Genomic DNA, 25,855 nt, shown 5'->3' on the forward strand with positions numbered 1-25,855 from the left:
AGGGAGTCACTTGCACGTTGGAGGTTCGATAATCTTGATAATTCAGGAAAAAAATTAGTTAGAAAAAGAGACAGAAAAACAGAAAAAGAAATTGTTAGAAAAACAGAAAAAATTTAGAAAAACAGGAAAAAATTAGTCAGAAAAACAGAAATTCTTTTAGAAAAGCAGAATTTTTTTTAGAAAAACAGGAAAAATTAGTCAGAAAAACAGAAAGAATTAGTCAGAAAAACAGAAGAAATTAGTCAGAAAAACAGAAGAAATTACTCAGAAAAACAGGAAAAATTAGTCAGAAAAACAGGAAAAATTAGTCAGAAAAACAGAAGAAATTACTCAGAAAAACAGGAAAAATTAGTCAGAAAAACAGAAAAATTTGTCAGAAAAACAGAAAAATTTAGAAAACAGAAAAAATTAGTCAGAAAAACAGGAAAAATTAGTCAGAAAAACAGAAAGAATTAGTCAGAAAAACAGAAAAAATTGTTATAAAAAAGGAAAAAATTAGTCAGAAAAACAGAAAATAATTGTTAGAAAAACAGAAAAATTTGTCAGAAAAACAGAAAAAATTGTTAGAAAAACAGGAAAAAATTAGTCAGAAAAACAGGAAAAATTGTTATAAAAAAAGGAAAAATTAGTCAGAAAAACAGAAAAATTTGTCAGAAAAACAGACATTCTTTTAGAAAAGCAGAATTTTTTAGAAAAACAGGAAAAATTAGTCAGAAAAACAGAAAAAATTTGTCAGAAAAACAGAAAAATTTGTCAGAAAAACAGAAAAAATTGTTAGAAAAACAGGAAAAATTAGTCAGAAAAACAGGAAAAATTAGTCAGAAAAACAGAAAAAATTGTTAGAAAAAAGGAAAAATTAGTCAGAAAAACAGAAAATAATTGTTAGAAAAACAGAAAAAATTTGTCAGAAAAACAGAAAAATTTGTCAGAAAAACAGAAAAATTGTTAGAAAAACAGGAAAAAATTAGTCAGAAAAACAGGAAAAATGTTTAAAAAAGGAAAAAATTAGTCAGAAAAACAGAAAAATTTGTCAGAAAAACAGACATTCTTTAGAAAAGCAGAATTTTTTAGAAAAACAGGAAAAATTAGTCAGAAAACAGAAAAAATAGTCAGAAAAACAGAAAATAATTGTTAGAAAAAAGGAAAAAATTAGTCAGAAAAACAAAAAATAATTGTTAGAAAAACAGAAAATAATTGTTAGAAAAACTGAAAAAATTTGTCAGAAAAACAGAAAAAATTGTTAGAAAAACAGGAAAAAATTAGTCAGAAAAACAGAAAAAATTGTTTTAAAAAAGGAAAAAATTAGTCAGAAAAACAGAAAAAATTTGTCAGAAAAACAGACATTCTTTAGAAAAGCAGAATTTTTTAGAAAAACAGGAAAAATTAGTCAGAAAAACAGAAAAAAATAGTCAGAAAAACAGAAAATAATTGTTAGAAAAACAGAAAAATTTGTCAGAAAAACAGAAATAATTGTTAGAAAAACAGAAAATAATTGTTAGAAAAACAGAAAATAATTGTTAGAAAAACAGAAAATAATTGTTAGAAAAACAGAAAAAAAGTCAGAAAAACAGGAAAAATGAGTTAGAAAAACAGAAAAAATGAGTCAGAAAAGTTCAAAAGCGAATGCAATACGCATAAATAAATAAATAAATAAAAAAACAACAACAACACATCGGATATGTCGGGAACCTGACAACAGACAGCGACCAACAGTCTCCAGCTGGGGGCGCTGTGCACCAGCAGAGCGACCCAGCAGACAGTCTGTTGACCGAGGAAGAAGAAGGGCGCACACAATGCACCGCTCGGGCTGACAACGGCTCTCTCTCTCTCTCTCCCCCTCTCTCTCTCTTTCTCTCCCTCTCTCTCTCTTTCTCTCATTTTCAACATTAATCTCAAATCCAGTCGGAAACTCTTGAACCGGGCAGCGGAGCGGCCATTCGTCCACAAACAGAGTGGATTCAGTGAGAATCAGAGCTCGTTGACCGGAAACGGCTCCAACTAATCCTAAAAACAGTTGGATTACAACCGGAGGAGGCTGCATGACGGAGCGGCGCAGCCCGCCAGGGGCTCGGCCCACACCCACGTTTATGGAAATCGACCCCGAGGCTTTCATATTTGGGCCTTCATTTATTTTTATTTTTCTTCTTCGTGATGGACGCGGACCGAAATAAGAGTTGTGTTTAAATATTATTATTATTATTATTAAGGCTTAAAACAAACACACATTCTCCCTGCTTCCTTTCTTTCTTTTTTTTAAAAATAAATAAATAAATAAATCTCGCTGGTGGCTAACAGCTGGATCGGCTAACGCTCAGCTAGCAGCGGGAAGCTAACGTTACGTCTTTTCTTTCGATGTGAATTGAACCGATAAAACTATCGATCAGCGCCGTCGGGAGCACGAGAACACCGCGCGGACCGTGGCCGCGGACTGTTAGAGAGCCCTGCTGACTTCACCGACGTTGTTTTAACAATATATAGTTTAAATTACAAATATTAGCGAGCCGCGGAAGAATGAGCTAATCGGCTGGAGACTGTAGCGTTAGCTCGCGTTAGCATCAACCAGAAGAAGAAGAAGAAGAAGAAGAAGAGGGGGGGTTACTCTGTTTATATTGTTTAGGACTCCTGACAGGTTTTGTTTTTGTTTACATGCGTTTAACGTTATAGCTTACAGACACAGTCCGGCTATGTCCTGACGTTTGCGCGCGCGTGTGTGTGTGTGTGTGTGTGTGTGTGTGTGTGCGTGTGTTAAATGTGTTAAATGCCCATGTGGGGGTAAAGTTTGCGTTCACATTGACTGAAATGACTCTGAGGTTCCGCTCTGATGCCACTGGACTGTTGTCAGAGGACGGTGAATAATAGCCACTGGTTCCCATTAACGCCATTTTAACACAGGGCCTGTGTGCTGCTGGTTTCAGTTAGCGGTTCTGGTGACTTGAGTAAAGAAGTGCCTTTTTTTTTTTTTTTTTTTTTTCCTTTCGGGTCTCACTGGAGTTACAAAAGAACCGTTTGAACATGGAGGGCCCGAGCCGAAGCACTGGGTTCAGACAGAGCCGCCGGTCCCGTTCACAGCGCGACAGGGAGCGGCGGCGGAGGAGGGTGAACCTGGCCGAGGAGAGGGCCACATCCCTGTCCTCAGGCTCCGATCCGGAGGCGTGTGGGACCAACAGTGTCCTGGGTCCCGGTGGGAGGGAGTGTCGGCCCGGTTTTGGGAGACACAGGCCTCCACGCCGGAGGAAGAGGGAGTCGGTGTCCTGCGAGGAAGACATCATCGATGGCTTCGCTATTGCGAGCTTTATCAGCTTGGAGGCACTGGAGGTAAATGTGTGTGTTTACACCCAGTGAAAGCAGCTGTCGTTCATCAAGTGTAATTTATTTTCCACATTAGAATAAACAAAGTGATGGATAAGGGTTTATAATGCAGCGTGGCAGGCGGCTGGTCATTTCCTCTCTTTTATTTGAATTGATTGGCAGAAACAGTAAGACTGAAACTTAAATGAGTTCTTCTCTCTCTCTCTCTCTGAGGAAAGAAGTGAAATATTCATGTCACAATTATCTTAAATATCTTAAATATTAGAGATGCACCGTGTTATCGCGATATTTAGGGCTCCACAGTTCATCACAATATGAGCCAAGTGCAATAATAAACGTGTATAATGATGTACTGTAGCTGTAACTCCACTAATCTTGTTCTCCAGATAAAAGAAAACATTTTTATTTGTTGACAGAAAAATACATTTGTGAGGCTAAAATGATAATTTGAGCCCTAAAGCTGCAATATCGGTTAAAATAATCTTAATGTGATGTTTTTATAATATCTTGAAGCCCTAAAATATAAAATGGCACTTAAACATACTGGAATCACTTTACCTTACATTTTTCTTAATGAACGCTTATTTATTGAGTTACATATAGGACATATCATCTCCCTGATCTTACCCACACATCCAGGTATAACTTTTTTTTGTGGGTTGACAGGTTTAGGATTTTAAACCTAAATATTAAAATGCGCACACCCCCTCAAAATAAATCAGGAAACAAATATAGGACCATGTGCTGGTGAGCTAGACAGCTTTTTCAAGTCAAGTCATGTGAGAATATACCACAAAAATGCGAATTCAACACGATAAATTAGTGTTTTTTTTTATCCCGAAATATATATAAATATCCTTATTCTCTGTACTATACCATCCTGTGAGATTATACGCCCTCTCTACTCTGACATCACTCCTTGTTTGGGAGAAAGCAGTCCACTCAGTCCCAACCCCAAACCCCAAGGCATCGCTCTGATGGGTTCTGGAGAGACCTTAAATTATTCATGTCCTAATTCTTTGAGGTGTTGATGAGCTGCCAAATGGCTTTTCAGAAAAAGAAAGAAAAAAGTATAATTGTGTGTCACTCACCACGGAGATTACGTTAAGTACTCCTCACTAATAATAATACTTTTCATTCCCGACTTGCTCAGGTTTGTGTATATCCATTAAGACAGACAGGAAATTAACGCTTTAATACATCATACACACATCTTACATGTATATAAATATTTACATGTTGTTTACAAGTGGCACAGTTGTCATTCACATGAAGAGAAATAATCTTTAATATCGGTTCATCTGCCTTCAGGGTGGGTCTTGTGACATTTGCTTTGACCCCTGCATCAGGACAGGAAACCAAATTAATTTGTCAGTAAGCTTACGTCATAAAACTGCACACGTGTACAGTTCCACTATTCTCTTGGGTAACTTTATTTTACAGTCAAATAAACCGGTGAAGGCAAAGATTGATGGTTGGTTACCATCTGAAACTGCTAATAAGAAAAAAAAAAAAGTACCAATGTTTACTGGAATGTGACAATTTCCTTTTTCTGAATTTTGAATTTCCTGCTCGAATTTAACAACAGTAACTGCCCGCAGTTATTCTTTAAGACATCATTTATTTATTTATTCCTCATTCCAATATAATAATCTGCTGTATTTTTTCTACAATAAACAGCAGAAACTTGATAACTTTGAGGGATCCAAGCAAACAGAATAATGACAATACGTGGCCTTTTTTAAGCTCACAGTCTTTATTTAGACATCTAGCTACCAACAGTAGTTGAACAATACATGCAACATCAACACCTTGTCATTTCCAGCTGTTTATGCACTTGTTTCTTGCATTGTAAACGACTTTATTTGGATCTCATTCACTTATTTTGACGCCTTTTTTCTCTTGAGGTTTGAAGAGCGCCTTTATGCAAACTGTCTTTGCATATAAGTCACTGGTTCCCAAAATTTTTCAGCTGCTGCTTGTAACCCTTTTGTAGCCAAACCACGCTTACAAAATATCCTTTTTAAAAAGGGCCTGAAGAGGCAATACTTCAAGCATTTCACCAGAAATGGGTGAAAGAAATAATAATGATTTTGTTTAGCGGAGTTGCTTCTTCTTTTCTAACTTGTTCACTCCTAATTTTTACCTTCTGACCCCCCGGTGTAGATAGTTTGGATGATAATAGATCCAAAAGATCGTAACTTCTACACACTACATTGTACTTTAATACAATATACTAATACTGTCCCTTTGTGATTTTCTCTTCCCCCCCCCCATTGTGAACATTTGCCAGCAAAGTATTGATTAAACTCTACAGGAGCTTTTTTTTAAATGCTGTTGTTTTAAATATGGACAAAATATAACAAGTTCAACACGACACAACCACAAAACACAGTCTCAAAACACCAGACAATCGAGTCAACACACAAACAGCTGAAGTAATAGTCTCCTGCAGGCTGCTGTATTGCATTACATCATTCTGGTGTTTCTATTTTTGCGATCACTCAAAGAGTCGAAGCTGTGCAGAAATTAGGTCTGTCAGGAAATTAATCAGCGTGTAGCTAGCCTATGGTCTTTTCCCTCCGGCGTACACATTCATGTTTTATTTGTAGACATGTAAACACTGGTTATTTTTCTCTCCTCTCCTTATCAGATGGACTGCTCTCTGAAGCCCAGTCAGCGCACTGATATGCTGGGAAGGAGGAACAAGGGGAAGAGAGGGCCAGAGGAGAACGGCGGGGGGCCGCTGTCCGAGCCGGAGGAAGGAGCCCCGCACAGCTACTCCAGCAGTTGTTGGAACAAGAGCCGAAACAAGAGGAGAAGAATAGAGGTGAACAATTGCGTTATGACTACTGAGCTTTAATGGGGTGGTTGGACCTACCTTCGTCTCGTCATGTGAGCTGTTGAGCTAATTCTTAATCAAATAGCTATGTGTACGTTTCTGTGGTGCTGCTGCTGACCTGTATATCCTGCCACCGATTGTGATCTAGTAAAACTGGTTTTCAACACACATCATTCGAGGTTGTGTTGTTAATGAAGCGGGTGATTCTGTACAACCAGGAAATATAGTCTTATGTAAACCTCTTATATCCTTTTTTAATCACTGATATACAGTTTTCCATTTAGCATTATTTAAAACATATTTGAAAACCCATTAGAGCCAATTTTATCTGTTCTTTTTTTCTAGCGACACCCTTTGGAGACGGGCTACATTGTAAGTTTTCTTCCTGATAATGAAGTGAACATGATGTTCTGGTGTATCAGTGTGCAGCCTCTCTGCAAACTGCTTTAAAAACTGTACGTTGTTTGAAATATTCCAGTAGTGAATTGTCTTTTTTTTCCCTGTCTTCTTTCAGTGTGACACTGAGAGTGATACAGGAGATAAGGTGTGTACAGCTTCATTGTTATCAATCTTAATTCCAGGCTTTTCTTTTCATTAGATAATGAATGTTTGACACTTTTTGCCCTGTTTTGTAGGAACTTTGTTGCTATTAAACAGTATTCTTGTATGGGAACAAGATAAACTCATTCTCTTTACGATGAGACGATGTTATTCATTTGTTGGTTCGCCTAATAGATTGTCACACATGATTCAGTCTTGATATGGTACGACAAATTCTGTATATTAATTTAAATCTTTGTTTCCCCCGTCTAGGCCTCCGACAATGACATGGACCCAGTCTTCACAGTCAGTACTAGGAAAGGTATGAGAAATTCAGTTTGCTTTATTTCTGCTGCTTCACATTCAATGAAACAGGGAAATGATGTGTCAGTAAACTGTCTATATTTAGATCTTAACAGAAAATGATTAAAGTAGCTGTGACTGCTTTCTTTCCTGTGTCATTACATTTTAAGTCAATGGGAGACTGGTGCTGATTTTAAGTCAATTATACCAAAGTATGAAAGATCAGAATACACAGCATACCCTGTGCTGTACATTGATGTGATTATGACATGAAAGATTGGTTGTTTGGTATTCCATGATGTGGGTTTAGTCAATAATAGTCTGACTCACAGGAAGTAAGATGTGGGTTTATGGCTGCCATTGGCTTCCTTTCCTCCCGATCTGCTTTCTGCGTGTGAGTGCTTTGCAAGGGAAACGCCACTGTATCCTCGGGCTTAACGCTGCCCAAGACGATTGTGATTGGTTTAAAGAAATACAAACAATCCAGAGAGGTTTTTTTCTTTCCTCTATACCAGAATGATAATGGGTTCAGCCAGCCCCCCTCTGCACTGGCACTAGAGCTGCACAATTAATTGAAATATTATCTTAAGTGCAATAACCAAATTGCAGAAGCTGCAGTGTTTTAATAAAATGTCAAATGTGTGACAAAACACTATTGTAATGAAGTACTGTAGTGCTGCAGAGTCGCCCTGGCTGATAAACACACAATCATGATTTTCATAGTTTTGTTTTCCAGTAAAATTGTGATACAAAATCTGTCAAAATAAGCACAATAGGATTTTTTTACCATAACGTACAGCCCTAACTGGCACAGCGCTGAAACGCAGTGTGGTGATAGTCTGGCTATGTGAGGCTAAGTCAGTAATGACTTGTACCCTGAGGCATGAACCTCTATGCCTCAGGGTACATCTTAGGGCTGGACGTGAATCAGAATTTTCCAGTTTTCCTCGGGTCTAATTTGAACCAGCTCTGACTATCCTTGGAATTTGGATTTGTTCTCCTTTTACCTCTAAACCTGAGCACTATTTCACCTTTTGGGTTTGTGGTCCCTCTCCTGTATATGTTGGTACTATAACGTGCAAAATACTGACTGATGTTCTGTTCTTCAGCTGTGGAGCCTGCCCCCTCAAACATGGGCACATCGATGGGCAAAAGCTGCCCGCCTCTACCGGCCCCTTGTGTCTCGCGGTTGATGGTGACCCCGAGAGTCTCTGGCCTGGAGCGAAGCCAGGAGAAAAGCTTGGAGCAGCATTTCCCAGAGCCTGTTTGTTCTTCTACCTCCTTCTCTTTCCTGCCTTCCCCGGTCAAATCCTCAGGCACCGTCCCCCGGCCCAACGGCAGCCGCCACAACGGTAGTCCCCCACTCTCCAAACCCAAACCCTTCCTCACTTTGCCTGGCCGCTCTCACTCCATCTACAACAGGTATGAGTACCTTTTTTTTTTTTTTTTTACAATGAATCCCTGCTGGCTCAGTGTTTAAGAATGGAAAAGTTGATTCATTATTTATACTTCTTTCTTCTCAGGAGCAGCACCCCAGTCAAACCTCCCTCCTCTGCTTCATCTGTTGGGTCTTCCTCATCCTCCATGCGCCCCCCGACTCCCTCCACCAGTGTGTCGCTGCCCTACAGCAGGGGTTCAGGAGTCTCAGGGCCCCTCCGACCCCCATCCCGAGCCAGCTCTGGGGCCCTATTTACGTCCTCACCTGGCCTGCCTCCTCCTCCCCCTCTGCTCCAAGGTCCTGCCCACTCAACTGCAGCAGGTACAGTCAACAGGAAAGCTACTTTTCACTGCTGCTACAGCCTGTTGGTTTGTTTCAGCTGTTCATGGGAACACGATGACTAATATGTTACTAAAATAAACCAAACCCAGACTTCCTCTGGCAGTTGTCTCGGGTGTTGAGGAAGTTATTTATTGATGAAGTGAGGCCTGATCACTGCGAGTATTGCAGTACTTGTATAAAGCAGAAGCTACATGATGTACTGTGTTGTATTTGGAGACTAGATAAGTAGCAACATAAAAATCCTGAATGTGTTACTCTTGTGTCTGTCAAACGAGTTCTAGCAGTTCTAGTGAACACTATAGTACTAATACTCACTATAGATACTGATATGATGTATTATAATATCAACATTTGTCGTATTTTATACTTCTATACTCCCCTTTATGAGCTAATCTGTGTATGATTTTGATGTGAATGTTTTATTTTCAACAATTAACATAATTTCTTTTCTCTCCTTCACTTTGACACCTTCCACTCTAGATCAGGAAATAATGCGTCACAACTTAAACTCGCACTACTTGAATTCACAAGATCGCGAGGGCAGACGCAGCGTCCCAGGGGCTGAAAATAACGCAGCTGCTGCGGGCCGCTCCACTCCCGGTGGTCCATCAGCATCGAGCTCCGCCCCGGGTTCGTCGGGCCGGACGTCGCAGAACCAGTCGAACATCCAACCCATGGCCTTCCAGTTTCATCAGCACAACCACCAGCACCAACACACGCACACACACCAACACTTCACGCCCTTCCTGCACCCCACAGCTACCGCACCGCCTCTGGTGAGATGCTCTCTGCTGTTATGCTGAACATCTGTGTCGTACTTGAAATTCCAGTGTGGCTGGAATGTGTTTTTTGCGATGTTTTAACCCACGCACTGCTTCTGTTTTTTTTTTTTAGTTTGATAAGTATCCTGGAAAAATGGACGGGCTGTACAGACACACTGTGAGTACTTTGTATAATCTTACTGATTATTTAGGTGTTGATAAATAGCAGATTAAACAATATACAACGAGAAAATAAGATTTTATGCGCACAAAACGACATTGATTTGATTAACTTGTTCAGCTGTTCAGTGGTCACTAAGATATGTATGTGTGTCTGTGTCCTGGTAGTTCTTCCCACAATACCCACCGCCCTCAGTGCCGAGTATCCAGCCTGTGATTCCTCCCACTGGGCCTTTCAGCTCCTTGCAAGGAGCATTTCAGCCAAAGGTGAGAACAAAAACTCTTCACATCTTTATATTACTTATTCCTGGGCATCCAAGTAGACGTCATTTTGTCAGGAGACATCTCACATTACCTGGTGTCATTAGCCAGAGTCATTTAATCACCCACACTGGGATTGCACTGATGAAAATATGAAGCGTGTTTATTAACAATTGTGACATTCCAGACAATAAACGCTGGAGGGTAATTTATTGAGGAGCACTGACCCTCCCTCGCATGTTTGCTTCAAGGTACTACAAGACTGTAAACTCCTTACTTCTGACAAAGTGATTTCAGAATCTGTCACAGTGAGAACACATGACAAAAGTCACTGAAAAAGACAGAAAATAACATGTCAATCAGTAGATTAGTAGGTTGTTGCTGATGTGTTGTACTGTGTGTGACAGCCTCTTGTCCCTCAGGGAACGGGTCCTGATATAAGCGCACGACTTGGGGTTGTGCCTCACCACCTGCAGCCCAAAGACCCCAGGGTAAGGACAACATGCTTACTTAAAACATAAAGTTTGCCTCCTTTTTTTTGATAGCATTGAACTGTACAGATGTGGACAGCCAGGTTAGGTTAGGATGTGCTGCAACATGGGCCTAGTCAGTGCAGTAAAGAGTGCAACACTATTCCTCATAAAGAGTGAGATATGTTGATTAAAAGTGGTCTCACACTTCTGTTCTCTTGTAGCTAACTGATCCATTTGGGACATCGTTGAAAATCAGTAATGTAAGCAAAAACAGATGTTTTTGAATCCCTTGGCTCCTTAAAATCTTCAGCCTGTTACTTCCTCACTGCTTCACTCACTCTTTGCATTAATCTCACTTGTAATCTTGACTGCTACCGGTCTATTCTCTGCCCTTGCACACCCAGTTAGATATTTCAGACCCAGAAATTACCCCGTGTATAATGTATGTGGTTGTTCTACCCCCGTGATTTTCTTGTATCCCTGCTTATGCATTTTTCACTGACTTTTTATTTTCCCAAACTCATACTGAGCTTTAGGGAGTAACATTATCTCCAGCTGGAAAACCCCAACCTTGTGTTGAGGCTAGACGAGATATTTCGGAAACAACCGGAAGAACATCTGACTCTGTGTGCAAAGGCTTTAAGTTGTACATAGTACATACATACATACATACATACATACATACATAGTAAACCCCTGTGATTTCTTTTATGCTGTGCAGAAACCAGGAAAATGGTGTGCTATGCATGTATACGTGGCCTGGATGATTCTAAGCCATCAGAAAAAAGTAAAGGTATGTGTTTCTAAGTGATTCCCCGATTTTTAAAAAATTTAATTCAAGTGAAATGCCTCATTGAGAGATTAAAATCATAAAGTCGTCGTAACAAAATGAGAACTGTTTCAGCTGATGCAGGCTGATCCTCACAAGTTGGACTTCCGTACTGACCTGCTGGCCCGTCTTCCTGGAGCTGGGGGACTGGGACCCCTGGGGCCCATAGGAGGAGCCCTGCCTCCCACTCATGATCTGACCAGGCCTCCCAGTCTGTTCTCAGCGACAGGTGCGTGTCTAAACATTTATTGTCTCTGAGGACCAGTTGAGAGAATGTGAATTTATTGTTGATTTGACAACTTCAAGAAGTTGTGTAATGTGTTACATGACTATAAGATGACTATTAGTACACATAATTCTGACTAATTTCTTAAAGATCTCACCAATGCTTTCTCCTACCGCCTGTCATTATTTGTTTTTCGATCCATCCAGTCTTCACATCCCTGAGGTTTCACAGCGTTGCTTGAATCACAGCATGAAGTGTATGAGTAGCTCGACGCGTTTGACTTGATTGCTCGTGACATTTTCTTTTTTTCCTTTTACTACAACTTTGTTCCCACAGGGCCAGTCAATCCGTCCTCGGCTCCTTTCATCTCTCCATCAACGCCCCACTCCTCTTTCCTCGCACCAGCTGCACACTTGGGTAAGAGCAGCTTAAAAAGGCACATCTGTATGCCACAATGTCTGTCACTTTGAATCCACTCCAGATTTCACTTTCATTTTGATTAATTTATGAATGGTCAAGGTCAGTTGCATATTTATTGTCGGTATAGTTTCCGTAACTGTTATGTTAAATATAACAAATTCTCTTCAGCTGTGATTCAGTAAAACTGTGATCTCAAAGTATTTTTGATCTTTGTGTCAAGGTTCTCACATCTATTTGGAAGTATTTCAGAAGTGTCAGCAGTATTTAACGCCTGTATAGACATATAATTCCATGAATGTTTGGATCAACGCAGTATCTCTGATGTTTGTCTGCGTTTGTGTTTTAGATCCGTATGGCCGATCCCCACCCTTCACCCCACTGGGAGCGCTTGGTTCTGGTGCCTTTGGAGGACTTGGCAGCCCAACAATGGGTCAGTCTTACAGTACCTGTACTCTCAAAACACGAGGCTTAAAGGATCGGTTCAGATCTTATCAAGTCTGTCTTAATACAATCTTCACATGTTATATGAATGTTGAAAGGGTAAATGGGTGTTCTGACTGAAAACAGCCCTGCGTTAACACCTGGGGCTCTGTTGGCGGTGGCTTATCAGACGGCAAAACACTGGACAGCGGTTTATAATGCTGTGAGACAGGATTTAACAACTCTGGTTGCATGGCAGCGGTTGTTTTATCTTTTTTGTGCGACGATCATAAAGTAAACAGCACATATTACATGTTGCGGTAAAAGTTGAGCCAGTTGACACCCTCTGCATTACCTGCTGCGTCACCGATCTGGCCTCCATTCAAATACATTTTCATGTTAGGCTAAACACATACCGACTTACTGGTCATTGTAATCATCCCTCCTTTCCATAATGGCCATAATGTGATTCCTTTTTATAATGTGACTCCACTTAAGAAATGTGGGACAAAAATCCACAGTCCTCCCTCTGTTCAAAAATGTCTTATAAAGTTCAGCTGAGACTAATATGAGCAGTTTGAGTCAGACAGATCAAGCGAGTATTTTTTTATGTAGATTTATTGCCGGCATTGGGTACAAACCTAGATGCAACCACTAAGAAGTATCTCTGGGGAAGCACGGCGAGGGAATTTTGTATGAAACTTCTGAGGATTCTTCCTCTCTTTGACGATATCAGACTGCCGAAGACTCATATTACCTTCAGCTCAACTTAAAAATACATTTTTACACAGAATACTGTGGATTTTGTCCCCCATCTATTGCAGTATAGTCGCACAAAGAGGGGATCAGGTCACACCCCAGTATGGACATGAGGAATAATTACAGCACCCAGTAAATATGATTATTGCATCAAGACAGACTTGAAAAATCATAACCTCTACTTTTAAGTCCCAACTCGTGTCTGAGCTCTCTCTTTTTCTAGGTTAGATGCTGTAAGGTACAGTATAAACACACCTTTAAAGAATATTGAGGGTTTGTGAATAGGATATAAGTGAAATACTTGGAACCTGTGAAAAGTTGACTGGTTGCTTTCGATTGAGTCTGAGGATGCAGTGTGTGTGTGTGTGTGTGTGTCTGTGTCTGTGTGTGTGTGGGTGGGTGGAAAATAATTTGTCCGCCTCTCACCCACATTAAGTGCAAAATGTTATGTTTTCCTCACCATACTCTGCTAATTAAAAATGATGATGAGCTTGTTGTGGCTTGTCGAGTCGCACCTGTTCAGAACAAGACGGTGCACGGAGAGCAATGCATTTTACGCCACAACTGTATTTTAATAAACTTAAGCTCACTAGTGTCACACTTACTTGTTAATACATATTAATTAATGGATATATACAAATTTTGGAGTGACCTCCATAGACTAGGATTATACATTAATACCACGAAGAACAGTGTAAACTTCTTGAATTATTGAATTTAGCAAAGAAGTCAAATTAACACTTAAAATTATTATTGTTGTGTTATTTGTAAGCACTGGTAAAGGTAAGGGATGAATCCAGATTTTAGCTACATCTGTATATTTACATTAAGCAGCTAATCTGCTCCGTGGTGTGGGTTGTAAAGCTTTACTGTATTGAAGCAGGAACTGGGGACGTGGCGGCTTCCAAAAAACGGATAAACCTTCCTTCTAGCCTGTTATTCCCACAAGAGAGATTCATGATTGTAGCTGATTATATTCCTTTCATGCCATTATGAACCGATAATTCACAGTGAGCAATAAAAAGAGAATGGAATAGATTTTGTATTGTGAGGGGTGTTTTTTCTGTGACATTGCAGCAGTGCACGGTTTAATTGTAGGACATGAGCAGGCTCAAAACAAAACTATTAACAACACAGTTTCTCTTTTTTTTTCTCAGAAATAACTGTTGACATTTCAGTCTCAGAAGTTACTAACGGCACAAATAAGTACAGCGGATATTTTGTGAGGAACTGAGATCTGCTTCTGATAAGTTTACAGGCATAAATGCACGTTGGAGATTAACACAGCCTCTGATGAACCCCTCTTCCTGCCTTTTCTTCTACCAGTGCAGCTTTGATCTAGGCCTGGGTATTGTTTGATTTTCTCTTCACAATCCTGGGGCCAGAATATACTCTTGAGGTTTAGCTCCAATTATCAAAACAATACTTTTTTTTAATGGTTACATTACTGAGTATAAACACATTTTTTTCTTTCCAAATAGTTTCTTAAAGGCATCAGGTGTATTTTTCTAACACAAACAGCCATACACGAACACCTAAATATGTGTAGTGTAAGACAATAGTCAAATAAATCAAATTATTTGATTAATTAGTTAGTAAACAAGACTCATAATCTTACCACATGCTCGGTGTAGTACCTTGTTACCTGAGATAAAATATCCAGCGACTACTAATCTTGTCTTGACGTTTGGCCGAGGCGTTTGTTTGTCATCACTTACTGCTTTTCTCCTCTCTTAATGCTTTTCTCTCCTGTCTTATAGCACAGCTACAGCTCAGCTGTCACTGTCAGAGACATGCTGTGATTGGCTGTGCTGGGCTTTGTCATTGATATACAAGTACAAGGTTGGATGCATTAACTTGAGTATCTGTGAAGACTGCAAGCAGTCCAACATGAAAACATGGATTAAACATTTCTGTCAAATCTTAAGGGAGAAAAAGATTTATTAGGAAGTTGTCCCATTGTTTAGTTGTGTTGCTACAACTAGGCTAAGATGGGAGAGCTCATTAATCAAAGTGCCCAGTGCTTAACCACATCACTTACAGGGTCACAAGAGGTTTGATGATTTAGCAAGGGCCAAATATTCTTTGTACGTCCTGTAACAGAAGTTGTTCAAGCAGCATAAGTTATAAAATGCACTTTGTGTTACTTAGGTGTGTTTCCTTAAGAGTTTTTACTGTTACTCTTAACTTCTAAGAACTGTGACTTGATACTCACTGGGATCACACTAGATGCTAAGAACCAAACCTTGTGTGTAATGCATGTGGATTTTATTTCCACAAGATGGCAATAGCGGGTTTGTAAAATATTTAATTCAAAAGCTTTAAGGTTTGTCTACCTTTTTAACCACGACGCTGTTTTTTTGGTTTGTTTTCTAACAAAAATTACGTGTTTTTTGGTCCGCAGCGAGCACACCAGCTGGTGTGGTTGGAGGCTTACCCAACCCCAACCATCATGACCCATGGAACCGTCTACACGGTGGCCCATCTGTGTTCCCCCCAGGCCCCAGCTGGGCTAAAGGAGCAGATAAGCGGGACGATAGGGATCGGGGGAAGGAAGGAGAGAGGAGAGACATCCCCCACATCAAGGATGAAAAGGACAGGTATGACATTCAGTTGATTTTAATACCGGTTTAAAGAAATGGCTTCGATTTTTTGACATGAGGCAGTATTCGTTAGCAATCAGTACCCAAGTTACTATTAATTCAAGTGTGATACTGTGCATTGCAGCTTGTTTACATCAACAATTTACTAGTAAAAACTTATTTAAGGGCACCCTAGTGGCTCACCTGGTAGAGCTGGTGCCCCATGGCTGAGCCCTTGCAGCAGTGGCCATGGGTTTGAGTCCGACCTGTGGACCTTTGCTGCATGTCACCCCCTCTCTCTCTCTCCCTTTCCTGTCTGTCTTAAGCTGTCCTGTCAAATAAAGGCAAAAAAAAAGCCCTCAAAAACTGTAGTTTAAGTGATACACATAAGGATTATTATGAATGATTTCCATTATGTAACCGTTGTGCACATTATGTTTTGCAGAGACAATATGCTGTATGGCCGACAACCTGTGAGAATGTCTCCAGTTGCCTCTTCCTTCAAGCCCCGCAGTAGCACCCCAGTTTCCCACATTAATGGTCACAGCAGTGCCCTGGGTGGGAGCAGTGGCCCCATTGAGGACCTGACACGCAGCTTAAGAGAGCGCGAGCGAGACAGAGATGGAGATAAGAGGCCGCTGCCAACGGTGTCTTCACGTGGGCTGCCTGTTGGCTCTTCATCTTTAGTAGCAGACAGGGACAGACCACGGTCTTCCTCATCTTCTGTGCTCACTACTCCCCCACCCTCCAACCGCTCAGCCCCATCTCCTTTGGACCTTTACCCCCGTGCACTGGCCCCAACAACACACAGCCTCCACAATGAACCCTCACACTCCCAAAGAGACGGCAACCTCCCCTCTTCCTCCGCAGCTTCTGCCTCTGTCACTTCTTTGTCTCAGGCCAAGAAGTCTGACCGGACCACAACGCCCGTCTCCAAACCTCCACTGCTTCTCCCACCAGTTAAAGTCAAAGAGGAGCGGAAAGAGGAGCCGGAGCATATCCCCATCTCCCTGCCTCCCCCGGTGCAGAACCACAGCTTTGACCGGCCCAACAGCCATCCACACCACCATAGTTCTGGTACCCCTTCTTCTTCCTCTTTATCACTGACTCCCACTCCTGGTGTTCCCCTAATGCAACATACTTCAAACCACGCTCCTTCCCACCAACACCTTTCCCTGCTGGACCGCTCCAGGGCCATTGAAGCGTATCTGGGGAGCACAGCAGGTGCAGGGTTGGTAATGGGTCCAGGAGAACGTTTTGCCCATGGTCCAGTTCAAGGACCTCCGCAGGGTCCACATAGCTTCACCTGGGACCCCTGGAGGGAGCTTGCAGCTCAGCAGCATCATCAGCATCATCAGCATCGCAGGGAGGCTTTGGCACTTCGGTCAGACCCTCACCTGGCCCGACTGTTCCATCAACGCCTTATGGAGGCAGCCCCCCCTCACCACCCTCCGACTTCTACCTCCGCTGCCTCCGGCTCTGCTGTCCGCCAGGAGTTTGGCCTAATGGCCCATCACTTTGACCGCTCTCACCTCGGACACCCAGGCGGAGGACTGATCGATGAGGAGCAGCGCGCCCAGATCCTGAGGGAAGACTTTGAGCGGGCTCGCTACTTTGGGATGCACCCACACCTCCCTCCTGGCGCTCACCTCTCGGGCCCCTCTCATGCTGCTACTGCCGCTCACCTGGAGCAGCTCCACCCCGGCCTTCTCGCCCACTCGCTCGCCCACGGAGCCTCTCCTGCTGCCCAGCACCACGCTGGCCTCTACGCCCGTCTAGGCTCACTGAACGCGCACCACGTGCCCAACGGCATCCTGGCAAAAACCCCTGCAGGCTTGGTGGGAGCGCTGGCAGTGGGGGCACCGCCTCCGCTCATTCCGTCCATCACCAGCCGGTCGTCCACACCTCCCCGCGGTTCTAGACTTGGGCCAGGTGAGCTGGCACTGTACAGCGCCCACAAAGACGGAGAGTCCAGATAGTACAGGGACAACACTGGAGGAGATTAAGGGAAATGTCAGGATCACTGTGCTGCTCTCAACCTGCCCCCTTTTTCCTCTTGCAGACTACTAACCCCTCCCCTTCCAGTAACACAACCAAACCAGTTCCAGTCCCCCTGCAAAAAAAGGGGTAACCATGACTGGCTGGAGGTGATGGTAGGGAGGGAATGCAAGACTTGGAATATGCGCAATGGTTCTATCAGTGCAATTTAAAGGTACATGGTTTCTGTGCATCCTTGGTGTATTTTTTATTTTATACTGGCTGTTGGTTATTACAGTAGTCGATTTCAGAAGCTGTACGAAGAGGCAGAGGACAGCTTTTTTTCATTTGTCAGGTGAATTATGATCCATGCTACTTAGCAAGCCTTTTTTCCGGGTGGATTGGAAATGACTTCCAGAGGGATGTACACTGTGAAAAAAAAAAAAAAAAAAAAAAAACATGTCAAGGGTTCATCCTCAGCTTGGTTAAATACTCATGGGATATTATAAAGCCCTCCTCTACATAAGTCACCCCTGATTAGGTATTGTGGATGAGGGTCTTTAGAAATACAGTGGTAAAAGTGGTGCTTTCTGTTTCTGTCTTTGTGTCTTTTTGTCATTGTGAGAAGACAAAATTACTGATGAGACCATTTTAATGAAGATCGGTAAGCATCGCACCTCAGTTTCCTGCTTTACCCAAAAAAAAAAATCTAAACCCAAAACCCCTCAGCTTCACTGATAATGAGATTCAACCTTTTTTGGCTTGTTTTTTTTTTGGTTTGTTTTTGTTTTTGTTTTCAAAGGATGAATGGCGAAATGAACTGTGCTACACTGTGTGAGTGAACACAGTATTTTAGAGCTTCCTGTAACTGTTTCCCCCAGTCTCCTCTTGACTATATGTGCAGGACCAGATTATAGTAGTCTAGAGAAATTGCCTTTGTAATTATTATTCTTAACATTAATTATCTTCTATAATAATAAATATATTCACTGTTATGTTATTTGTCTTTGTTTCGGGTATCAACCAGTACTCTCTCCCCAGGTAGTAATCTGTTTCAAATCATGCAAAAGACAAAGCAAAAGGCTTGCTTCACAAAACTTTTTAATGCTCGTGAACATTAAGCCGTATCCATTGCAACCTCTGGCCTCTTCAAGGATCTCATCTAGGACTTTATTATGCTCAGAGGGAGGTTTGCCTTGTGTGTCATTGGTTGTGTGTTATATCCATTTGGGACTATGGGAGCCTTGTACATTGAACTGTCGAGTTGTTTCATCAACGAGAATAAGTTATATACATGGATAAGTGGGACATCTGCTGAAGAACTGAAAAAAAAATATATGTACTTGTGTCAAAAAGACAGCTAGACAGTGGGTATCCTGAGAGGGAAAAGACTGGGTCGATTATTTTAATATGACCATTTTATACCTTTCAAACCCCTCCCCTAGAGACCACAAAGATTAATTATTAAATGAATTGTTGTTTACTCTGTTGTGTGGGTCTTTTGTTCTGACTCTTTTTAATATAAGGATAGCAACTTTCATTTTAATTATTCATTATTTTCTTGATATAAAAATCATAAAACTGGAAAAAATATGGATCACAATGTGTCAGAGCCGGAGCTGACGTATCAAAAACAAGTGCTTTGTCTGACAGACAGTCCAAAGCCCGAGCATATTTAGTTTACTACCTGAGAAGACAAAGAAAAACAGCACATATTTGCAGTTTCCAGTCATTTTTTTTGTCCTTTCTAATTAAAAGAAGTGGTGATTAATTTTTCTGTTAATCAACTGATTGTTTCAGCTTCATTAATTTATTTATATTTAATATCTCAGCTAAATTACTTCACACACAGAAAGATTATTATTGACACCTGGATTAATATCAATATATATATTATCTAAACAGACCAAAAGCAACTGTTATTTTAATGTTACATTTAAAGGGAATAAGAAGGAAAGTACATTATGTATTATTAAAGTTAAAAGAAATGTATGCTCCAAAAGTCCAGGGGTATTCTGGTCATACATGTAATAAACTTATTATAATATATATCTTCATTATCATATTTATCACAAGAATAATTACAAAACCTATTGTTATATAAAATCTGACCACAGGTTGGCATATAAATATAAATATATAAATAAATAAATATACATCGTTTTACTTTCACAGTCAATATTAATATAATTATCCAAACGACGGTTTTAAAGTAAAAAATAAAACGATTAAACTAAAATATTTTCATGAAGCGAACTACGGAGATAAAAAAAAAAAAATCTAAAATTTAAGTGGCGCGCTTGACGGAAATCTCGCGAGATTTCAGCGAGCTGTGCAGCAGCAGCAGCGGTCCTCCACCATTTCGCTGCGTAAAGTCTCCTCCCCGCGACCGCTACATTCTGCGCCGAAACCCAGTCTCTCCCGGTCCGGATTTTAACTTCTTCCCACAGACCTAGTGGTACCTCGTTGGGTACCGGGAGGCGGTTTGGATTACTGGCTTTACGGATTGAGTGCGATTTTACGCGGATGACGACTCCTTCAACGAGAATTTAGTAAAAGAAAATCGGTCGGAAATTTCAGGTAGGTGGGAACTTAAGATGGCGGCCTTGAGAGGGAGGAGGAGGGGGGAAAGGAGGAAGTAATGGGGGAATTGAGGGGGGGGCTCAGACTAACGAAAGGACACAATCCGACTGCATTTTTACTTGGTGGTATTTGCTTTAACGGACGGCGCCGGAAATGTATTGACACCAAGTTGAACCGCGGTAGAAGCAGCAGCGCCGGTTGAACTCCGGTTTTAAAACCGTCTTTAAAGGACATAAATTACCCGCCAACCATCACTTTCTTCCCGGTCGCTTCCAAACGGCCAGCCGTGGGCCGGTGCGGGTCCCCCTAACCCCCCCCGTCTGATCACTGCAAAATGTATATGCAACTTTTTAAAACATTGTTTTTCTCGTCCTTCTGTGTCTTCATCCGGACCGTAATCCGCGTTACTGCTCGAAACCGAATAATTATAAATCGTTTTTATTTTTCCTTTTTAAAAAAAAAAAAAAAAAAAAAACAGATTTGACCCCACGCAATGACGTCACGAGTGATTGTCTCCCCCCCTCCCTCCTCCCTCCCTCCCCCCCCCTCCCTGTAGTGCATGCAGAAGCGGGTTTTAATGCGACTTTTCAGGTGTTATTCTCTCTGTGTGTGTGTGTGTGTGTGTGTGTGTGTGTGTGCTCCAATAACTTATCAATATGTCGGCGTTACCGGGGCTTTCTTTCTTTCTGGGAGCCGGATCATTACATAACGGCGGGCGGGCGGGGAGGGGAGGGGAGGAGGGGGGCGCCTGCGCATCAAAACGAACGCACCCTAACCAACTCTTTCTACCTTGCTAGTTAGCGAGGCTTTTCTCCCCCCTCCTCCCCCTCCCTCCCCTCCTCCTCCCTCCCCCGTTTTTATTTTTTTATTTTTTCTAAGTGCCACCCAACCGTGTGTGTGTGTGTGTGTGTGTGTGTGTGTGTGTGTGTGTGTGTGTGTGTGTTAAACCAAACCGGTAAACCGTTTTTAGGCGTTAACTTGTGCTGTCGCTGCCCCCCCCGCACGCGCACACACACACACACATAGAAGTCGATTCATATTTCCATCTCGTGCACGTAAAGCCCCCCCCAGTGCACTTGCTTGAATAAAGATGTAACCCCCCCCCCACCGTAGAGACTACCGACCGGTTCCCGTAGCCCCGGTGGATTCACGGTTTACAGTCGCGAGAGCGTTACAATGAATGGAAGTGGAGGCCCCGCGCGCCTCCGGTCGCCACCGGCTTCTAGCTGAGAGAGAGCGCGTGCTGCATCTTCCTGTGGGCGACTGCAGCAAAACAAAAAAAAAGAGATGCAACTTGGAGGTAGCTAACGGAGCTTCACGGGGTATTTTCCGCCTTTATTGCCCCTGCAGATACCCCCCCCACTGTAGTCCTAGCAGTTGTTTGCTAACCTAGCTATCCTGCTGCTCTCGGTGTGACAGGTTACACTTCGTCCCCGACACATCGTGGTATTTTTTTTTTTTACTAGTATCTCATCTAATGCAATGTGTTGTAGCTGCTGCTTGTTGTTTTCACAATGATTAAACTCATTATTGTGTAGTTGTGTAGTGTGGCAAACACAATAGATTGCAACATCAGAGTTTGATATGCAGTTGGTCCTTTTTTAAATTTTTTTATTTAATAATAAAGTTACCGTCCGTTTTCTGTTTTCTCGCTTCCTCAGAATATGTGGAGGGGACCCTAATTTCAGCATCCTGGAAGTAGAAAGCACAGAAGATCTGTGTCTCACACCACAGACAGGTGAGAAGTTGTTGCTTTGCACACCATCCAGTCAGTTCTGAATGTAACATCGTGTCCAGTGTTCGATGATGGCTCGCTTGTGTTAGATGTTAAGTTATTTTTCTACAAAAACGTCAGATTGTTTTGAGGTAAAAGTAGTTCTGTGCCGTGCCTTTTGTAAGGTAGTGAGTCGGATGGTTAGTAGGCGGTGAGGAGAATACAGTGTCCTGTGTTCACACACAGCCACAGTACAGTGACTGCCTACCTTATCTACAAAAGGTTTTTTTTTTTTTTTTATTTGTGCTGAGTGTTTTATTTTTTATGTTCGTTTTTAGCCACTCAATAAATTACCCACTTGGTCCAGACACTTTGTTAACAACCTGTATCGCCCACAGGTGCAGTGTGTAGCCGGGGCAGCACAGAGGAAGGAAGCTCTGGGGAGGAGGCGGTGCGGCAGCGTGCCCCTCCGGCTGTGGATGTGCTGGGTGGCAACCCCCAGGCTGCACAGAATGTGGCTGGGGAGTCACCTCGGCATGCCCCGCAGCCGGTCGCCGCTGCCCCCCGCCCAGTCCCTCCGTTCACCAATCCGTCCACTGTGCCATTGCCGGAGAGCAGCGACTCTGCGTTCCTCGGCATGGAGAACGCCCCTCCGACCAGCTTGCCTGAGACTCTCCCGATCAGCGGCGACTCTAAGGACAGCGTCTCAGAAGAAGCTCCCGCTGAGGAGAGCGTTGTCGGAGTTTCGACATCCTTGCCAACATCCCTCGATGAGGACTGTAGTTCCTCTGCTGAGACGCAAAGGCTTCCAGCCCCCTTTTGTCCTCCCCTCGCCCCAGGTTCACAGATTGACAGCACAGTGCAAGAGTTGCAATACGGGTCACAAACTGATAAAGAGAAAAGCCACTCAAATAGTCAGACAAACCAGATTCCGCCACCCACAGAGGGTGCTGGACTTGTGGACATTGCGGGAACAAAGGAGAAACAGTCCGTCACATTGGAATATAAACCAGAGAATGGAACAAACGTGGAACTTGGTGGAAAAGAGCACACAGGCGGAAGTATTCTCCCTCAACCCCAATCTCAAATCTGTTTCACAGCCTCAGCTCCATCTGTCTCACAATCAAGTGTTGGTTTCAAAGTCCAAGACACCACAGAACATGGGACTATGGAGCAGTCTGACAGGGACGCACTTGCCCACGCAAATCAAGGCAGCCATATACCTCCGCCAAGTGCTGCGGAGCAGGCAGGTGTTCACCAGGACTCAAAATCGTTCCCGCTCCCTTTACCCTCATCTGACAGCAGTGAGATTAAACAAACTGACGTGTCAAAAACACAACCTAAAGTCATCAAAGAGCTCTCAAATGACGCCAGAGAAACACAGAAAGCTAATTCTTTGGAATCAATTGAGATGTTTGAACATGTTAAAGAGCTTGTTGACACTTCTCACAAAGAAACACAACCTCCTTCAGCTGAAATACTTGAGACCACAAAAGCAAGAGAATTGCTTCCTGGATTATACACTCTTCCTGGAAATGGAGGCTCGGTGTCCGGCAGCACAGTCGGCAGAGAAGACGGCGACGTCCAGAGGAGCTGCAATCCCCTTGAAGGAGAGCAAGGGGAGAGCAGCACGAGGGAAGAACAAACTGACACCACCACCTCCTCATCTGACTTCAAAATGCTGCCAGAGTGCTCTTCCACACGGGAGAGTTCCTCAAAACCTTCTGCTGCAACCCCTCTGTTTGACACGGGCCTAGTTGACTCACTGCAGGCGGAGCAGGTTGTTGAAGCAGAAACATCTCAACCCTCAGACCAAGTCCTCACCCCAGAGACTCCGCTGACCGCCGATGCTCAAGAAATTGTGGTAGTCAGAGAGGAGGCTCACATCAGTGGGGACTGGTCGAACATGCACCTGAATCAGAGTTACCTCCTACAACGAGAAGACGGCAGCGTCTGTGAAGCTGCCATTGTTAACGAGCTGAGTGCTGAGCTCTCTGCTGGAGAACCGAAGCTCTACGAGGAAAGTGTTCAGGCAGATATGGACTTGCACTCGCAGCCCGTGGAAGTGTATGAGTTTTGTGGCCTGGTTGAGGAGGTTGCCGAGGAAACGGTCTGCGCCAGCAGCAGTGTGCAGATAGCTCACTCTCCAGGATACGAGGTGAACTTATTCAACGCGTTACTAGAACACTCTGAGGAATACGCTGGCAAACAGGATCTAGAGTCGCATCTTGAACCATCTATTCACACACTTAATGAAGGTGACACGGTTATTATTTCCCAGCAGCCCCTGCTTTCATCACAGGCTTGCTCTAACGGTAAATCCCATAATTTGCCCGTGCAAAACGCAAGGGTGGCTGCTGTCGGACAGCATTTGGTATTAGATGCTAACCAAGCTGTTGAAGTGGCTAACACAAGTGCGGTTTGTTTAGTTGAAGTAGCTGCTGTTACATCTGAATCATTCACTGTTAAACAGACAGACACCAGTCTACAAATTGTGACACCTTGCTCACAGGTCAGTGCGGCTGTCCAAAACCAAACGGAGGTGAATGAGTCTCCTGTAAGTCAGGCAGTTCCCCAAAAACAGGAAGCAGAAGCAACAGCTGGTGCATTATCGCTCGTGTCCCCAGTGGGTACTGGTGAGGACATGGGGATGGAATCATCCGTTGCTGTTTCAGTGCACGTTTCTCATGTAGAAAATCAGCCCTCTCTAAATCAGACCCCAGGAGTCACTGTTGTAAGTGCCACAAAGCCCGCTTTGACGGAGACTCCATCACAGAGTATTCAGAATGTGCCCACAGAAACCAAACCAGAGGCTTTCTGCACCACTCACTCCTCTGGTTTTATAAATCCAAAGCTGCTCCTTCTTAAACCGGGAGAAACTCCCATCCTGAAACACCCACCCTCCCTTTTGGCACAGGTGTCCAAGCAACAGAATGCGGCCGGCAAGCTGGCCAATGCCCACAGCTCTTGCTCTGGCACGGTGTCTGAGGAGTGCCTTCCCCAAACTGTCTCAGCAGCAGACTCTTTATGTGCGTCTGTGGCGCTTAGCAGCCAGAAAGATCAGACGCAGTGCTCTGTCCATAAAACTTCAGAGACAACAGCTCCGCCTGTAAAGGTACTGCAGCCTACCATGAGCGGTAACATCTCACTTCAACTTGACCAGACTGTCACCCCCACAACCTCAACAAGCAAATCTGACAAAGAGGCCTTAACTGTAACTAAAACTTCAACAAGTGAAACAGATCCTGCATCCCAAGATGTCCTCACCCCTGCAGCCGCCGCTGCCACCCCACCTACTACGCCTAACACCCTTTACATGCTCACAGCATCAGTGGATAGTGAAGGTACGGTCATGACATCCGCCAGTCTCAACGACCCCGTCAGCCAACACGACTCCCTCTACGCGGAGGACGAGAGCGAGGACATGGAGCAGGACGAACCGACGGGAGAAACCGAGGCCCAGGAGGCCACTTCGGGACAGGTTAGCAGTCCGGAGGAAGGCAGCGACGAGGACCCCGACGACGACAAAACAGAAGGCGAGATGACCAACCCCAGCTCACCGCATAAGGTAACTTCACGACGAATGGGATATCCGCTTATATGTCGAAATTTGCAGGCTAGGGTGGAGTTTTGGCAGAGCTGTGAGGCCAGAGGCAGAAGTAGGAAGTACGACCAAGTGTGACACATTGAAGCATTGGGCCTCATAATACCGAAGAGTTTGTCCTTGAATGCAGAGATAACACAGATGTATCCGACTCCGCTAAACAAGGGCGCATCTGAAGTGAAAACAGTGTTGATAAATGTGGAATTTCTATCAAGAGCATCTTGTGGATTGTTACACTGTGATTATGGTGATACTAGTATGTGTTTATTAGCTAGTAGTGCATCTTCCTGTT

The 25,855-nt window shown here is 43.0% G+C and overlaps 2 protein-coding genes across 6 annotated transcripts in view; both read left to right on the forward strand.

The window, feature by feature from the left end:
* The first annotated feature begins 1,757 nt into the window (after window positions 1-1,757).
* Window positions 1,758-19,145, forward strand: fbrs (fibrosin). Of its 5 annotated transcripts, none has more exons than XM_051418363.1 (18): window positions 1,758-3,315; window positions 5,963-6,139; window positions 6,497-6,523; window positions 6,666-6,695; window positions 6,965-7,013; window positions 8,104-8,416; window positions 8,518-8,753; window positions 9,255-9,550; window positions 9,669-9,713; window positions 9,884-9,982; window positions 10,384-10,467; window positions 10,671-10,709; window positions 11,171-11,242; window positions 11,354-11,507; window positions 11,841-11,921; window positions 12,271-12,354; window positions 15,508-15,703; window positions 16,131-19,145. In XM_051418363.1, exons 1-18 carry the CDS (start codon window positions 3,013-3,015, stop codon window positions 17,662-17,664), a joined length of 3,819 nt encoding a protein of 1,272 aa, XP_051274323.1. In that variant the 5' UTR covers window positions 1,758-3,012; the 3' UTR covers window positions 17,665-19,145. The 5 variants fall into 5 exon arrangements, with proteins under 5 accessions (XP_051274323.1, XP_051274324.1, XP_051274327.1 ...); XM_051418364.1 differs by having other exon boundaries at window positions 10,399-10,467; XM_051418367.1 differs by lacking the exon at window positions 10,671-10,709.
* An 864-nt stretch (window positions 19,146-20,009) lies between these two features.
* The window catches only part of srcap (Snf2-related CREBBP activator protein), a 35,473-nt gene continuing 29,627 nt past the window's right edge, over window positions 20,010-25,855 (forward strand). The window contains exons 1-3 of the mRNA XM_051418698.1: window positions 20,010-20,242; window positions 21,907-21,983; window positions 22,358-25,527. Of these exons, the coding sequence (XP_051274658.1) occupies window positions 22,597-25,527 (2,931 nt within the window). The 5' untranslated portion in view covers window positions 20,010-20,242; window positions 21,907-21,983; window positions 22,358-22,596. The remainder of the gene's footprint in view (window positions 20,243-21,906; window positions 21,984-22,357; window positions 25,528-25,855) is intronic.

This window comes from Dicentrarchus labrax, unplaced genomic scaffold (assembly GCF_905237075.1).
Source record: "Dicentrarchus labrax unplaced genomic scaffold, dlabrax2021, whole genome shotgun sequence".
NCBI classification, from domain to species: Eukaryota; Metazoa; Chordata; class Actinopteri; family Moronidae; genus Dicentrarchus; species Dicentrarchus labrax.